Source organism: Rousettus aegyptiacus, unplaced genomic scaffold, assembly GCF_014176215.1.
Source record: "Rousettus aegyptiacus isolate mRouAeg1 unplaced genomic scaffold, mRouAeg1.p scaffold_m13_p_4, whole genome shotgun sequence".
NCBI classification, from domain to species: domain Eukaryota; kingdom Metazoa; phylum Chordata; class Mammalia; order Chiroptera; family Pteropodidae; genus Rousettus; species Rousettus aegyptiacus.
The window spans coordinates 14262534-14281806 of NW_023416307.1; the positions used below are offsets into that span (position 1 = coordinate 14262534).

The 19273-nt window shown below is 30.9% G+C and overlaps 1 protein-coding gene across 2 annotated transcripts in view; it reads right to left on the minus strand.

Annotated features, from left to right (window-relative positions):
* Positions 1-19273, minus strand: part of NCAM2 (neural cell adhesion molecule 2) — a 395919-nt gene that overhangs the window by 121559 nt on the left and 255087 nt on the right. For both annotated transcript variants that reach the window (XM_036218500.1, XM_036218501.1), the window contains exons 6-8: positions 11216-11333; positions 8081-8241; positions 5554-5699 (exon numbers count right to left, since the gene is read on the minus strand). In XM_036218500.1, the coding sequence (XP_036074393.1) occupies positions 5554-5699; positions 8081-8241; positions 11216-11333 (425 nt within the window). The remainder of the gene's footprint in view (positions 1-5553; positions 5700-8080; positions 8242-11215; positions 11334-19273) is intronic.

The following is a 19273-nucleotide window of genomic DNA, read 5'->3' on the forward strand; positions in this document are numbered from 1 at the left end:
AGGTAAGGAGATGATGATATATAAAATCTGTGGTATTTCTGTTGCTGATTTTGTGTTCCACAGGATGAAAGACCAACCTTTATCACTTAGAAGATCCCTGAGAATCTAACCTCATTCAGGGAAGGGAGTTAGACCCCTCATTTACATTTCCCAGCAGGAAAGGAGGTTAACATCAAACATACAGTGATCGAGGTAAAACTCAAATGCAGATTCCTGATATTGTCAATTTCCAAGAGAACTGAGACAGTTATGAGATCTAGAAATTAGTGTGGTACGAACAATTCATATCTGAGCTTGATATTGCTCATACCACTCAGATATGAATTGATATTGCAAGAAATCATTTTATAGCAAACTTCCCTATGTAGCTATATAAATAAGCACAGTCTACAACTATACCAGTGTTCTCCATTACTTATGGACCATATTATGAATATATTACATACGACTATTTAAAATTTTTGTCTGGTTCCTTGTGTAGCAACAGTCACTAACATAGAATTAACACAATTATTTTCACATGTGTGAAACATCTAAAAGCTAGATACTTCCAAGGACAAAAGAAAATAACACTTTTAAGTTGTGTGATTTATGTCTCACATATTGTCATGTGCACTCTTATTTCATCTTCAGAGGCTTTTCCTGGTAGGTCTTATTATTACCCAAATTTAGACATACAGAAACTAAAATCAAATAGAAGAAGTAACATGGTAAATAGCAATTTAAAGTGACACGATTAGGATTAAAACCTTGAGTTGTGTGACACTTTTTATGACTTTACCATACTAATTCACCAATTTCTATAATCTTACATATACTAAAATTTGTTGATCAATAAGAATGATAATAAGGGATGGTCTAAACAAAACCAGTTCAAAACAGATGGAAGATGTTAACGCCAGGTTCTATGTCAAAATACTTTAGACACACAATCTTACATAACTCTCAAATCAACCCTGTGCAAGAATCTCAGTTTTATCTTAGAAATAAAAATTGATTGCTTAGTTTGTTAATTATAAAACAATCTATAAATTAATTCATAGCTGTTTCATATTCCACGAGTACCGTGGTTCTGTCCTAAATTTCACTGTATACATTTAAATATTGTTGCAATTAAGTATATAGCATTTTTTAAAAATTAAGAGGCCAGGGTTTTTTAATTTTCATAAACATCTATCTTAAGATGTCTCCAATACAATGTGCTAAAATTAAGGTGTCAATTTAATCAACTTTTGGATATCCCTAGTAAATAGATATTTTAATGGAAATCATCAATTATACTCAAGTTATCACTAACTACATTTCTAAGAAACTTTTGATAAATTGGTAATTAAAATTTTGTGAGTAAAAATTGTAAATTTTTTTAAAAAATTAAATAATAGAAATACTATCCTGTAATAGCAATTGATACCAGGGAAATATTTCTAAAGCAAGTAGATGTTCTATTTTTTCTTATGTACTATATGTAAATTTAAATTTTTGTGAGGTTTTAAAAATCTCATTATTTTACATATAGGTAATATGCATTAAGTATATTATAGATAAAATAATCATGAGTTTAAAAGAGTACTGTATTTTTTTTGTTGTTTCTGAGAGATATAAATTTGCAAGGATATTTTATGGCCTAGTTCATATATGCATAGTTCAATAGTTCTACAGAACCACAGCTACAGAAAACATCTACATTTGAGCACATGTGAGATTCCTAGTGCTATCTGCTCCACTGAGCCTTTCCAAATTCCTTATCCACAAAATCATGAGCAAAAGAAAATGGTTGTTTTATGCCACTATGTTTTGGAGTCATTTACTAAGTAGTTACAATATGTGAAGATAAATTGAGAAAATACATATACGGTATTCATTAAAATGATACATAATGTTTTTGGGGCAGTGAACAGTTTTCATGGGCTCCTAATATTTATTCTAGAAGTGAATTGTGCTAACAACATTCCACCCCTGAACTTTCCCACTCCCTTACTTACTCCTCCCTATGAGAACTAGGTAGATGTCTGACTGTTGACTATGGGGTCATCATATTGGATATGCTTTTCCTAGCCACTCCCTTTTGTATTTTTGGAAAGGACCTTCCTGAAGAAACCATAGGTTCTCTATTGCTCCAAGCCATAAAGGTACACTTAGCAGTGATGAACAGAAGAGCTGGGCTACAAGGTCACCTGCTACTGAGAATTGAGTTGGATAAGTCTACCTAACTCTATAGTTCAGTGTGAGGACATGCACTTACATTTCGCTTTAAGCCTCATCATATTATATCCCCGTGTATATCTTTTGTCTTGCCTGGTGGGTGTTTGATAATTTAAGCAAAGAAAAGGGACACTATTAATTGAGACCCTCTCCTTCAAACATATACAATGATGAACATTTTTGCTAAATATATAGTCTTTTCTTGGATGAATAACTTTATGGAGTTATTAGTTTGAACCATATTACACTTTATATTTCACTGTACATAACCTACACAATCAGTAATTTTATTAAAACTCTGACAGGAACTTGTTTTGTTTTGTTTTGTTATTCAAGCCCCTATTGGGTGCTCAATAATCTTGTAAGAACATTTTTTCTGTTGAAAGGATTAGTTGTTAAATTCCATTTGACTTAGAGAATTGTTTTGCAAAGTATAGCCTGAAGATCATCCATATAATGCTTATTATAGATGCACTCCTAGGTCCTGTGTTAGACATTCTAAATCAGCCTCTGAGAATGGTATTCTAGAATTTATATTCTAACAGGCTCTTCAAGTGATTCTTAATGGCAAATACGATCTCATGCTACTTTCCATGACAACAGAGATACGATCTCAATGTACTTCATGATAGTTAATGTTTAATCAAAGCTCAAGTATCAGACTTCATGGAGTCTATTAACAACCAGAGTTTACTCAGAAAAAAAGAAACAAGCTAAGTTATGCTTCAAAAAGAATGTAATATGACAAAGAAAAAATAAAATTTATCGAATATATACAATATGCTAAAGATGTTGATATACATTTTAGAGTACACCCCTCATCTTTCTTATACCAATAAGGGAAATAAGTATTATTATCCACATTTTAAAGATGAAGAACTCATCTTAAAAAGAGTTCAAATAATACTGCCAAAGCTGAAGCATCATAAATGGCAGAGCTGAGATTCAAAACTAGGTTTGTCTTCCTTTAAAGTTCAGGTCAACCATTCAATTTCTGAATTTGGATAGTTGAAGAAACTAGAATTTTTGAGAGAAAAGAGGCTTACCATCCAGAAAATAAAATGGGGATCTTAAAATAATTTTGCAGAAATATCATGATAGAAAGTAAACGCAGTAGTTTTAATTTTTTTTTGCTTGTATATCTAAACTTTTTTTTTTTTTTTATGGTGACATTGGTTAATGAAATTCAATATAAGTTTCAGCTGTACACTTTAACAGTGAGGCATATATATATTTACACTGTGTGTTCAACTCCCATAGTTAGATTTCTTTCTATCACCGCATATTTGACACCCTTTACCCTGTCTACCTCCTCTTCCTCCTCCCTCTTACCCTCTGGTGATCAGTAGTCTATTGTCTATGTCCATGCGTCTCTGTTTTTTTTGTCCTGTTCATTTGGTGCTTTTAGATTTATATTTATTTATACACTAGTAAGAGCTGTATTTGGGGGAAAAAAAACATATTCGAGTTTCTATAATTGTTTTGTAACATATAAACTACATAATATTTAAAAAAGGTCTACTTTAATAAATACAGTCCTTAGCAAACAAAAACTAGTTGATTGTTTCTAACAACTCCTAAATGAGTAATTTCTATATGTAGTTTTGGACGGTCTGGGGCAGAAAGTGTAGAATAATATATCATGCCCTTAGTTGTTTGACAACTTTGTTTTAACAAAATAATTAAATAAAATGTATTTCTCAATCTTGTTATACACATAGAGACACTCTATTAAATAAAGAGCAAAAGCTCTCTTTGAGAAGAGAACTTTTAAGAATTTTACAATAGACAGGAAAATAATGAAAGTATGAGTTAGAAATATGAAGGTACGATTAATAATAGCTTACAGACATGAAAATCATAACTCAAGTAATCTCATCTAAAAGAATGTACTAAATCGACATGAAAACAATTACCTACAGTTTTATATATCTAATTGCTTTTTAACAATTTTAAACATTTTTATGGAACTATAACTCCTCTAAGATTTGCCAACTGCTCCATAGTAATATCTATGATTTTATGTTAAGAAAATGTTAAAGGAAACTATATCATTTCTTTGGGTTGTCAGAAAACTATATAATATCATTTATGTTTTATAAATTCAATTTTCAACTTGCATACATGAAATAGGTAGATAAAAATAGTTTATTACTAAAAATTTATATACTCTCTTAAAAATGCTATCATAAAGAAGTGAGGAATGGAATAGTGATATATATATATGAATACATTCTTTCAAAAGATAAATTAGAAAATAAACTGGCAGGAGCCTGTATTGACAATCTATGGAGTTAGTATGTTGTTTAAAATGACATACTGAGTTGAAGGGATACAAAGTGTATTTTGGATAAACTGATTTCAATTTTTTGCATTCTCAATGTTGGTTAAGTCAAAGTTACTTATATTTTAGAATTCAATGACTTTTGCAGAAATCAATTTCAATTAATGAAAGGAGTTTAAAGGAAGTTTGTCTTTAACATCGAGAAAAGAAAAGCAATCTATAAGCTGAATCTTACAATCTTTACATGTTTCGTTGTTGTCTATACTTGGACTTTTATATGAATAGTTATGAAAATAATGATTATGAAAATCCACTAAGTGTAGTGAAACATGTGATAATTAACTGATTTCTCAGTAACTTGTATTGCATTCTGGAGAAAGACCATTAATTTATATGCGAATGACATCTGAAAAAATGGTGTATTTTGCTGTTTGTATCTACTTATCTTGTTAGATTCTAAGTTTTCTGAAAGCAGAAATTACCCTTCTACTGCAGGAAGACAATTTTAAAGTGTAAGAAGTTAAACGACAGTCAGACTTTTGTGAATCTAAATTACTTTCATTTTCACAGCATTGGGTGGGGAGTTTAAAATCGCAAAAAGGTATTTTATAGATTCAATGTATACCAAAAGTCAATGCAGGCAAACTTAAGAATACCAACTATCTAAGATTCTGTGGCTTGGCGAAAAACATCTCTAATATATGATGTCAGGTCGGTGCAAGACTTATCGGGAGAGGATAACTTGCTAAATTATATAAATGTCTAACCACAATGCTGTACACTTGAAACCAATGTAATATTGAATGCTGACTGCAATTAAAATTTTAAAAAAGGAATTAAAATCAAACCTGAAAAAAAATATATTACATTTTGAGTTTTTTGTCCTTCATTTTTAGGATGATTATGGTAGAGTTACCTTTAAAAAAAAATAAATAAATAAGCCACCGCATTCCTGCAAGTTGGTAAACCAGAGTTCAATATGAGATGTAATAATAAGCGAAACACCAAAAATACAATATACTTCATAATGATGTGAAAAAAAACACGATATAGTGAGTCCTCATTACCTTATCACCTTCGGAAAACGTGATGCCATCCACGGCTCTTTTCCAAGTGATTTCTGGAATAGGCTCCCCTTCTGCTTCACATATGAGTGTGACTTGGCCATTCTCATACGTAGTTTCATTTTTAAGCTGTATTATGTGAGGCTGTACTGTAAAGAATATATACATTACTCAATCTGCATTGGAGAAAAATATTACTATTTAGACTTAAAAGCCACAGTGAGCATTTAGGCCACATTATTGTAGTGTTTTATTATTAACTTTGTAGCAGTTACAGCAGCATATTTTGTTTATAGGGGTGCCAAGAAATTGCAAAGTACAGGAGAAAAACTTTAGAAAATAATTCTCACCAATTATCATTATATAAATGATTTGAGTGGTTTAGAAACCAAAATACAAATTGTAATTCCTTCCAAAATTCTGCCAGTTTAACAGCTACTTTAATATTTTTTTATTCTCTTAATCTACAAAGTTAAAATTTCCTTTTTTAAAACCACATGTGTATGAAAGTGTGTGTGGGGGGGGGTCCATTTATTGAGTTATTCTTTCTTAAGTTTTTAAAACAATTTCACCAAAGAGGGAAAATAATAACCGTATACCAAACAGATAGTAAATAGACATAAGTGTTACTTATTTATATTATTTAATTTATTTTGACCTTAGTTTATCTTAACAAATTATTGGGCATTGTAGCTAAGGGTTTCTTTGTAATTATGCCTATGTCTATTCATTTAAACTCTTTTAATGTTAAAAATTATGTCCATCCACAAATTTATATAATACCACAGAGCTTAATGTTTGCAAACTCTATATTATCTACAGCTTTTAAATTGTCACTTGTTAAAACAAAAGAGATAGAAGTCAGTACTTGTAATTTTAGGACCAGTAACGGATTTGTTTGTTTGTTAATTTTTAACAATTCAAGGTTTCCTCAATTGACTTATTGGACTTAGTTATATTTCTACTATATATGCATGATTTTATGTTAAGCACAATACAAATTTGTTCAGTGTTACTATAGATAAGTGATCAAAACAGTGATACAGCATATAACATTTTGTGCATTATTTTCTATTTGAAAAGATGAAAATATTAGAAATTTTATGTTGTCACTCACTGCCATTGTAATAAATAACAAGTAAATAAATAGAATTTCATATGAGCCTATTGAGATAGATTGAGAATATTACTCTTTGAAATGATCTCAGGCACTATCATTTTTAATCAGTTTGTTTTGTTTGTTTGTTTGTTTTAACACTGAGTCACATTTATTTAATGTAGGTTTTAAAGAGAACACTTTTTTTTTTTTTTTTAAGTGTGGAATAGTGCTGAAATAAGTTAAGGGCTTTCCATAATTTCTAATAATTTAAGTTTATTTACTCTTTCCTCTATGTGAACAATTTTCTCCTGGCTCTTAGATTTGCTGACTTCTCATCATTAAAGGTTTTTTTGTGTAGACACATCTAGTCATTACCCTTCTGAGTAACTTTCCAAAATAATAGTCCTTATACCCAATACTACTGGATTAACTCATTTTCACTTTCTTCTTAGAACATCTTATTATTCCCATTTTATTAAATTATTTTAATATATTTCGGTGTATTCTTTCTTGCCTGTCTCACTCTGCTAGATTATAAGCTTTATGAAAATCTCTCTGGTTCAGAAAAATACTTCTATTAGTTGACCACAGAACCAGCTGGCAGAGGGTGTGCCCACAGGTATATTACCATTCATCTTTTGGTCTTGTAAGTAGTACCACTACATCATCCAATTGCAAACACTGGTCCTTCTTACTCTAACAGAGTTCTCCCTCCTTCCTTTCCCCTCTCTTTGTTGTGAAAGCATTTTAATAACAATGTTTTTTAAAAATGGAGAAAATATGCTAAATGTTAGTAGTACATATAATTTTTAATTATGCTTTTTAAAGAGAATATTCATATTCCAAATATTCACCAGCAAAATTGTTTTTCTTCTTGAAAACACAATGAAAGCAAAATCAATAATTTAATAAAAAATCTTATTAGTTCTATACTATCTATAAGATCCCCAAAGAAAGTAGGCTTTTGTTAATTATGGAAGATACTTATAGCGTATTTCCTTCTAATAAAATAAAATATAATGGGAATATTTACTTATAGTCACAGGTAAATATTTCCTTATAGGTGTGCTCTTTTGAAGTATATTATAGGTAAAACTAATTCCAACATGTGCCATTTAAAGAAGTATGGATATATAGAAATATATGTATAGCCATATATATATATGAGATCCTGGTGTATATAATTTAAATGAACTTTCTTCCAGCCTCTGTTATGAGTCAGCTTATATTTTATAAAAATTTACTTGTGTGATTTCATATAATTCTTAAAATAATTCTATCTCATGACTGCAATTTTAAAATATATTGTAGAGATGAGAAAACAGATTTAATTTTGGAAAGTAAAACAGTTCATGTAAGTGACAAGAGTAGAATTTGACAGAGACTGCCCTCTAAAAATCACTGTTTTGACCACAATGTTATAATACTTACCAAAAACTTGGAGGAATGCCTGCTTTTCATCTTCTCCTGCCTTATTTGTGGCCCTGCAGACATAAGGGCCCCCATCACTATTGATTATATTCCTGACAGTGAGTTCTGTATTGCTTCCTTTCAATAGGTACTTTTCATTTTCTTCAATAAACTTGCCATTCCTAAGGAAGAAAACAGAAATCTGAGTTTATTACTCAGGAGTATGATACTCAACTTTTTGATTTATAGTTGTCAATCATTTCATGGCTCTTGTGATTGATAGATAAGGTGATATTCCAAAAAAATGATTACATTTACTAGCCCAGCAATATTTAATACATAAATATTAAAATTATACTTAGAAATTGTTTTGATTTTAGGGACAAGAATAACATTTGACTAATGTTGAAATTTTGATATTAATTTTAGGCAAAAATACACCTTTGTTCAATCTGTATATTGATTATTAGTCACTAAAAAGTTTCTTTGCTGATTTGAATTCCACATACATTTTTTTATGTTGGTGACTCAACATGTAATTATGACACATATTTATTTACTAGGTTCTTGAGACACATTTAATAGAATTTCTATGGAAACATTTTTTAAAGAAGTTTCAAAGTAAGTGCAATTTAAATACATAACTAATTTGTTCTGTAAATAAGTACTGCCAATAAAAGGGTGAGATGAAAGAATTATGTGGAAACGCAGTTAAGGAAACTATTCTGGAGACTGGGGAAGATGGCGGACTAGGTAAAAGCAAGGTTTATCTCTTCCCAGGTTGCATTGAAATTACAACCAAATTATAAAATAATTAACATGGACATTATTCTGAATATGATGATGTAATTCATTAATGAGGAGAAGAAATCACTTTTTTATAAGTTCCCTCCTAGATATAATTTTTAATTCTTTTCATGTACTTTCTGGACTGAAGCTATACCTATTCTGCCCTAATTCTAGTCATTGTTGACCACTAAGAAAATACCTTTCAATTTTTTTTTACAATAACTACAATAAGAAATATTTTAAATATCTTTATTAAATCTGAAACAATTTCTACAATACCCCGTAATGTGTGAAACCTTCTTATATAATATTCTTTCATTCTATTTTATTTTCCTCATCTCTTCCTCCTCTTCCTTTTATTCTCCTATTTATCTCTCCTTCCGTATTTTTCTCAAAATGGTGTTGTAGATGATTAAAGTAATTTTAAGGCCCACTAACATAAAAAGTTTAGGTACTGTCCTTAGGGATGGGGAGATTTACTTGCCCATACAAGTTTATATTTAAAAAGAAAAAAATATCTAAAATTATTATAAAAAATATTTCCTATATTGAAACAGAAGATTTCTCTGACACATTAAACAATCGATCAGTAAATTTTGGTTTTGCTTTCCAGAAAGCACTAGCATATATCTTAATATAATTTTATCCTTCTATGACTCAATAATATCTTTTTTCAGGCTCTATTGACATCTCTAAACACATCAAGACATGTGCAAAATTTCATACTAGTGTACAAAATTATGCTTTATAAACTACTGATAAGAAATGTATGTATACTTCTCTGTACTTTTATATTTTTTATATTTTCACTAATCTAATATTTACAACTATAAAAATGTCATTTTAGCAATTTTTCTAGGCTATAATGTATAGAGTTTTCACTCTAGTTAGTGATAGTATATATTTCTCAATCTATTTAATAAAAAGTACTAATATTTTTACTACTACTGCTACTATTACAACTGCGACCAGTAACACACTAGACGTTTCAGTTAATGTGGTTTATACACTTTGTCTATACTATTTAACTGGTTGAATATATTCACAGTTAGCTCACAGATGTGCATTTTTCCCTCTCCATCCTCATTCACAGACCACAACTAGAATTTTAAGTATGCTTTCCATATCTCTTAATTTACAAAGGAGACAGGTTCACACAGTAATGTATTAAGTTCCAGTGTTCTTTCTGATAAAGAGAGTTATTTCCCTATCTCATGTGAAATGTCATACTAAATCTTTGAAGTACAACAAATGAATGAGACATGGTCAATTAGCATGAAATATTCACAATGCGATCAGCAGTATTAGAAGATAATAAAGATACCCTTAATGAGTTAATAAATTTTGTGTGTGTGTGTGTGTGTGTGTGTGTGTGTGTGTGTTTTTGGGGGGTGGGAATCTACTATAGTAGGAGAGTGGAAAAAAGAAGATGGCTAGCATATTCTGAGAATATTCATGAGAAAATAAACCTCCCCATGATGTGAGACTTGAAGTGGGTAGGTAGATATTAAAGAATTTCGAGGAAATCGGTTTGTAAAGATTATGTCCCCTTCAAGAGCTCATTTAAAAATAATATATGTCATTAAAGGATAAGAAACAAGGTAATAGTTCTTAATACCTCTTTTCCAGCAAACCTATTAGGTAGACTATATACACTGTTATTCGCAGTCCCTGTCTGTGGAATGCCAATGTCTGAAAAAACCCCCAAAGGATTCGAAATGGTATTCCATGAGCCCATCCTTTGAAACTCAAATGACTTCTCTAAGTGCCCCTTTTCCAGGCATAAGAAAAAAATGGGTTAGGATTAGAAGATTAGTAGAAATGACAAAGAAGGGAGAATAATTGCACTTTTGACCATAATGGAGTAACAGGGATATATGTATCCTGTCATTTCGAACAACAAAAACACTGAATACACAGGTTAAATAACAGCTTACAAACACTGGTCAACAAGTAGTACATGACAACGTCCTCTAAAGACCATTATAGCCTCTATCTGAAGACAGTTGCCAGGCTACAGCTCAGAGAAGAAGAACCCAAATGGAGCCAGGTAGTATCTGAGTTGCAAGACAGAGTTCTCAGGTGAGTGGTGTAAAGTGGCTAAAATTTGTGGGTCAGTAAAATGCCTTGAAGACAGAATGAACAGAGCTATGGGTGCAGCCTTTGACCTGGGTTAAGTCACCCTGTTGATCTCTTTAACAATTTAATTTAACCAACATATCTGAAAACAAAAATATAATAACTTTTTAAATAAAATTCAAAAACGATGCTTTGCTATCCTTCCTGACAAAAAAGATAAGGTCACAAGTATTTTTCCATGAACCTGATTATAGACAGAGGCCAGAGGGATGTGGGTGCATAATCTACCTGTACCAGGAGATGGTGGGCTCAGGAGAGCCAGAGGCCCTGCAGGATAATGTCATCTCTTCTCCTCTCTCCGCTGTGGCGTTAAAGGATTTCTGAGGCATTGTGATTGCTGGCGGCACTGAAAAATAGATAAACAAAGATTAAATAGAGATGAAAATCTCTCAACAACACCACTGGGATTTTTTTTATCACTACTTTTTGTTGTTCATGCTGAGCTTAAAACTTGATAGTTGACATCTGTACTTACATCAATAGGACTGACTTGGCTGCATAATCAAATGACTTTAAGATCGCTGATCTGCCTTTTCATATACAATAACTAGATAATTCGCTCTAATGCTATTTTACTATTTTTAATTTATCGAACTAGACTAAACAATAAATAGACATTTTAATAGAAATTTGTATATGCATAAATACACACTTTTATAAAATACTGCTCACAAAAATACAGACAATACCAACTATCCTGACTTACAGCAATATTGAGATCTACTTGGAGCATAAATGGATTTCCTATTTGGGTTCTCATTGGTATATGTAATTCTATAAGCAATCATTCATTGCTTCAAGACAGGACTTTCAAATTAGGTGTCAAACCATAATGTTCTTTCTGATTAACTGCATTTAATTTCTTTAAACAACTATAAAACATTTTATAAAGAGAAATTGCTCAAGCCATAGAGAGTATGAAATAGATTTTCATGAACGATTCAATTCAATTTTAAAATTAAGCTTCCCCAATTTCTAACTAATTACATTGCAAAAACTGTATATGCTGCACATATTGGACATGTTGAAACTGTTACTAAAATGTACTGTTTGTAATAAACAAATCAATAACGCCCATAATAGAAACAAAATTTCAAAGTACAGCATAAATTTTGATTTAATGTATACTTTTTGGATTTCCAATTGAATATGACAAAATAATATTCTCCAATTAATTATATTAATAGATTTGGTTTTTACATATACTAAACAACATGAACAGACAGGCATTTACAAGTGTGGTTGTAATTAATTATCTCCACAATAGCATTCAGGTCGGCACCGATGCTGCATTATTGCCGCTGATAGTGGGGAGAGAACTTGATATGTATCTTAGTCATTAAGCACAATAAATCAAGTTTTGGCCCTCATGAATTTAGATACAAGGAGCATGATCTGACACGCTGTCTCTAAAGTAACATAATAATTACTAGTATTATAATAGGATGGACCTTTTTGTAGGCATTAACTACACTTTAAGTACATTTAAATTTGACTTTCTGGATCATTTTCCTTCTCTTATAATTATGAAAAATAACATTTTAATAAAAATGTTTTGCTTTTCATTTGTTTATTTATAAATGTAGTTGCAAGAACACTATGAGTATTTTTTATTATAAAAATAAAGAGTTTAACCCATTAGAGAATTGTCATGAAGATAAACTCTTTAATGGAAACTCCTTCTGCAGTAAAATGTCTGTGTACATAGAAATCCTTCCATGTGGGAAATCACATGCTCCAGTACATGTCCCGTTACTGTTACTAACCTAAACAGGTTATTTGTTATCACATTTCTTTTCTGTAAAGTGAATTGCATATGCTGGATTATCTGTAAGAACTGACAAATCTTAATGTTTATGTTTTAGGATACATTGACTCTGCTAATGAGATATGTGTTCTTATAGTGTCGATTAGCCACACAATATTAATAATGCATATTTGCACAACTCTTTGAAAAGTGATTCTAGAACTATTCTGAAGAATAATATCATCAAAATTTGCAAAGTGCTTATTAGTTCAGATGCCAAGACTGAGTGAGTATTTTAGCCACTGTTTTAGACTCTAGAGCATTTTTATGTATATTACCTCATTGATTCTAAATTTGCTCTTGAGTTGGATTAAATAATTTAAAAAGGGATTACAATATATTTTATCCAAAGTTATTTTTTTCTCATAAGTCATGCATCTCGTTTAACTCTAGTTTAACTTTTAAAATACTTTTTTCATAGTTTCATAGTCGACTATATCTAAAATAGTTATAATAACTTTACAAAGATTTAGAATCTCTACATGTTAAGTAGTAAGTGCTTTCTAGTATATTTCTGTTCTTCATTTTTAACTTCAAGAAACATGAGGATGTGTAAGGAAGTAGTTCCATAACTCATTTAGATGGAGGTTTTGGTCCACCTTCATGTCATAATTTGTGTCATGGGCTGCTTAGACAACAAGGATACCACTAATTTGACAGCTTAATTCTCTTTCATTAATAATGGCATCCAGCAATTCCATATATCTTCTCTGTTTTGCAGTCTTCTTCCATCCATTTACCTTCAAATATTTCTCAGAAGATGAAGAACAGGGCACTAACTACAGAATCTGCGGATCACTCAGATTAACCAGCACCAATAATTCCTCCAAATTTATTTAGGTTAAGAATAATAAGCCCCCACTCTACTACTACCAGGAATCATGAATCATTGATTACTCAGATTTGGCCTAAATATACATTATCAAATAAATTCACATGCAGATTCTCTATCTGGCAGGGAACTTCTAAATTTAAGACATCATTCTTTCTTGTTTACTTTTCCTTGTTTTGACGTTTCAGTCTGTGTGACATTTCAAAATTAACATAAGAGAGGAACTGAGGAAGATGACAGAGTAGGAAGCACCAGGTAACTGAATCCCACCTAGACAACAATTGCACTGATGGAATTTGTCTGTTGTAACTACCTTGACCCTCTGGAGACTACTGAAAGCTTGCAGTTTCCAGCAGAAAGCATGGAAGGTAAATTGCAAGCAAAGTCTCAAAGAGATATTTGTACATGCATGTTATAGCAGCATTATTCACAATACTTCAAAAGTGGAAGCAGCTCGAATGTCCATCATTCATAAGCAAATCTGTTACATGCATAAAATGGAATATTATTCAGCCTTGAAAAGAAATTTTAAGATACATTACAACACAAATGAACCTTGAGAACACTCTGATAAGTAAAATAAACCAGTCACGTAAAGACAAATACTCCATCATCCCACATATTATGTACTTAGGGTAGTCAAAATTATGAGTCAGAAAATGAAACGGTGGTTGCTAGTGTCCTGTGTGTGTTGGAGGGTAGGGGAGATAGGAAGTTATTGTTAAATGAGTATAGAATTTCAGTTTTTCAAGAAGAAAAAATTTACAAAGATCAATGGTGGTAAATAGTGCAAGACATTATGAAGGTATTTAGTGCCACCTAAATATACACTCAGAAATGGTTAAGATGGCAAATTTCATGTTATGTGTACTTTGCCACAAAAAAGAAAAAAAGAAAAAAAAAGTAAAGTCACATAAACTATCTCAGTCCCTGGCCAAGAAAATAGATGGACCAGGTTATTGTTAAAGTACCTATATTTTTAGTATTCTATGTTGTTATTCTCCGTGCATATGGAAAGCAATTTATTTTCTTTACTTAGGTCTTTCCATGACTTCATTCTGATCATCTAATTGTTACTTTCCAAGGGTCATTACAGACATCAATGTCACATGTACATTGTTTTTTCTTTTTTCTTTGTTTAATTTTTTTTTTTCATTTGTTTGTTTTGGCCTTCCCTACTGCCTCCTAGGCTACTGTATCATATAATACTTTTCAATTTTTATTAATATCAGTTCTGGTTACTTGCAATAATCTTTCATTTCACATTTATGACATCAATTTAAAGTGTTATTTAATAGAAATAAATATTTTTGGGAATTCAAACCCATAAAAAATTAACAAATACAAAATATCAAATAACTGACATAAGAAAAAGTAAAATAATTGTATAATTTCATTTTGAAAGAAATTCTATCTTATTGATTATTGTAAACTAAATGAACATAGTCTGTTTTATTCAAACAAATGTAGTTACTTTTTTCTTACTGCATTGCCAGAGAATCGGTATGTTTTTTATATGCTTGATAAAAAAGTATTAACCAACTGGAAGCATTTTCTACATATTTATTCTGAATTTGTGAATACAGTGAAGCAGTAAAATAATAACAACGATCTATCGAGCACTGAGTTTGAAAATTAAACCAATCTGAGGAAAATGGGAAGAGTTTTACTTTATATCATCAGATTATAAAACAGTAAGGATCAAATTGTCCCATTACGTTGCTGTAAAATAACATTCAAGAAAAAGTTTCAATAGGCATCTTAAATTTTATTCTAAATTAAAGATGTCAGATATTTAGGTAAATAAATATTGCCTTCAGAAGACAAGTAAAAAAGCAATGAGAAAATAAAATGTTACCTGAAAAATGTAAAAATGTAAAAAGAAGACATGTTTTTTTTCAAAATGTAGCGTTTTTCATAAATATGTTATTTAGATTAGCATATTTATTATTATTTTTGACAAATTAATAAATTAACACTTAAAATTTTAAATTAACCAAATACTTTAAAACTGCTTAGTTTTAATATCTAATAGAATTGCTACATAAAAGAGTTTGAGAATTCTCAATAATTTCATAAGTATAAATAGTTCCTAAGCAAAAATTTTGAAATCAATATGTACAAAGTGAGGCAGAATACAATTTGGTAATTCAAATTAGCAGTTGAACAGTCATATAAAACTGTCAAGAAAAATAACAATATAAAATCTATAGTGTATGTTTAAATCTAAATGTATACAGTTTCAGAACATATTCCTAGATGAGAGTAATGAACACTTTTGAGAACTAGAGAATTATCAGTTGGGAAGTGTAGTTAGTTGGAGGATTTTAGGATGGATCAAGGAAAAATACACAATAGGCTTTATCTGGGTAGGGCTTGAGTTTCATATGAGGATTAATTATTCATAGCAGGAGACCTTCCAGAGACAGTGTGTGTTTGTGGGGGAGACGGGGAGCACTCAGAAATAGAGGAGTACACAGGAAATCCTGAGACAGAGGAGAGTTTGAGTCAGAGTGGTGTGTGTGTTTAGGCGATGTCACTCATGGAGTAGCATGGAGTCTCTCAGATGGAGAAGCCCAAAGGACAGAGTGGCTTGGGGTCTTGCATAGGCCCAGAGTTTGTCTTATCTATGGCTAGTAGATTGTGGGTACAGGGTATGCAAAGCAGGGTGATTCTAAATGATTAAAATATGCTTATTTTGACAATATTTAAAACAATTGGATGTGTAAAATTTTGACTTTGGTGCTAATAAGATTTTGAGATAATGGTTTCAGCCTGCTGTGAGGAAGAAAACAATGTAAGGACCAATAAACAGGGGCTCTTTTTGGCTCATTTATGAAGGTAACGTTAGGTGGTATTGAATATGTTGGTGCGAAAGGGTTATCTGGTATTAAAAACTGGGTAGGTTACTATAATATCTGAATAGATAACAGAACAAATCATCAAGAAGTTATACAATTCATAATTTTGGGAAGTTACTATTACATGTTTTGTGAAAGCACAAATTTTGTAAGTCCAACATAATTTTCATCTGTGACAGACTGTCAGAAGGAAAGAGGAGCTGCAGCCTCTTTTATTTTTCCCCCAGTAAGTCATGTAATTTTGCTCCATTAGCTAAGTTGGATAGTATGGTCTTATGAACACTTCTGTCAAAAGTCAATAAGTAGCCTGAGCTTATCCTAAAGTATGAGCCAAATGTTCAGAGTAACGCTGGAGTGATAAATTGAGTTTCAATAAAAAATTGAACCACTGTAAATCATTTGTTAGTATCTTTATTAATTCCTTCAAGTTAAAGAAAACTGGTAATATATCTGTCAACAAGTTTAAAAATAATATCACAGAGTTCCAGTTCTGGGCAAATTAGAGTAATTCTATTCCATGCTGTCTGTGTTATTTAATTCATCTATAGTACTTGGATAGAATGAATGGATAAGCTGACTGAGAACTCTGAAATGTAAATAGTAGCAGGCATACTCCTACTAAAAAATAATCAGAATTTGAAATGCTACAAGACGATCTGTGAAATAATCTTTTTTTCTTTTTTTTCCCTTGGCCTGACAGCACAAAAGTCAAAAGTGAGAATCAACATGGCCTGAGGTCCAGAAATGCCTTCTAGTTTGGGCTCAAGTAGCAAAAAAGAAATCTCCTGGCAGTGACAAGGACAGCAGTGGGAAGCCTGCAAGTGCCTAAGACTGAGAGAGGTAATTTTTAGTGGTCAATGAGAAGAGCTGTGGTCCCAAAAGGGTAAAACAAACTCCTATTGCTTTTCTCCTTGTCTTTCCTCCAGCTAGTTACCTCTGCATGAAGGCATATTTGGAGCAGAGAAGGTGTAAATTAAACCCCAGTTTATTGGCTAGAGCACTGTTAACTAGAAACTCAAGGAATATAAAGCATGGAAGAGATCACTAAGCAGCAAGAGATCACTTAGTAGGAAGAGCTTGGAAATGCAACATCAAGTTTTTATGAAATCTGGAGCTCAGCCCTAAGCTATGCATGTGTAAATATGATCTAAAACGGTACTAAGACTTTGAGAATTGAACTAAGAATGAGAGGACCACACTGGTCTAGAATGGCCACTGGTACACATAAAAGACAGACCTGAAACACTGAAAAGAGTTTGAAAATGAAAGTGATTTTTGAATCTACAAATCACAGAATGCTGGTCACAATAAGTGGCTTGAATTTAAACAAATGCATTGTCTATGAAAATAAAAATATCAATATTCTCCATAGGACTGAAATAAAACCCAGTGTCTCATGATATGATATTGAAAATCCAGGATATAATCTAAAAAGTTTTGGTTTATAAAGAACAAGGAATATCTCCAGCTAATGGGAAATGCCAGTGGCATGTTGACATGTGTTGGATTATCTAAAAAATATTTTAAAGCAACTATTTTAAACATCTTCTAAAGAGTAAGGGTGAATGATCTTGCAATTAATGAAAAGATAGGCTCTGCAAAAACATGTAATGTATTTTAAAATAATTAAATAATTATAACTAAAATTTTAATTACAAAAAATATTCCAGCTGAAAACAAAACACAACAAAAGTTTCAGATCCAGATTAAATGAAAATGGTTGAATCTCATGATGAAAAGGATGTATACTGTCTAAATGGATAAAAATAAATAACCAAACTATGTTTTTCTATTAAAATTGTTCTTAAAATGTAATAATATAGGTAGAATAAAAATAAAAAATAATAGAAAAGTATATACCATTCCAACACTAGTTATGAGAGTTGAAGTATCTATGTTAATATCAATGAAAGTAGATTTCAGAGCGAATAACATTACATAGTATAAAGTGGAAGATTACATAATATAAAAGGGCTGCTTTTTTAAAAAAAAATATGACAATATGACAATGTGCATTTGTGTCACTAAAGTGTTTCAAAATATATAAAGCAAAAACTGACAGAATAAAACAGAGACCTATACAGATGTAAAACCACTGTTAGTGACTGAAACTTAAGAAATGAGAAAAAATACAAAATAAATCTATATCAAGCAGAAAGGAAAAATAATACAAATAAAAACGATATCAATAAAATAGAAATAAAAGTAATAGACTATATAGAGAAATCAATAAAGATTCTTTCAAAGAATAGCACAATTAATGAACCTCTAGTAAGACTCATAAGGAAAAAGAAAGATTACACAGATTGTCAATATCAGAAGCAAAAGAAGGATTTTCACTATAAATTCCACATAAAGTAAAAAGATAAGAAAATGAATGACACAAACAAATTTTGCACACAAATTCAACAACATTGAAGAGATGGACTACTTCCTTGAATACAACCAACTTTGGAAACTCAGTCAAGATGACATAGATAATTCAAATAGTTCTATTAATTATTAAAGAATACAGGTGGTTAAAAGCCTTCTGAAAAGGAAATTTCTAGGAGAACCAGATGATTTATATGGTGAACTTTACCAAATATTTAAAGAAATAATATCATTTCTACACGATTTCTTTAAAAAAAATGAGAGAATATTTCTGAACTCATTTTATAAGGTGCACATTAAAATGATGATTTAACCCAAATGTTTTTGTAAAAGAACAAGCTCATAAAAATTATATTACCTGGTTTTAAGGCACATGTAAAGTTACAGTAATTAGGACAGTGCGATAATGATGC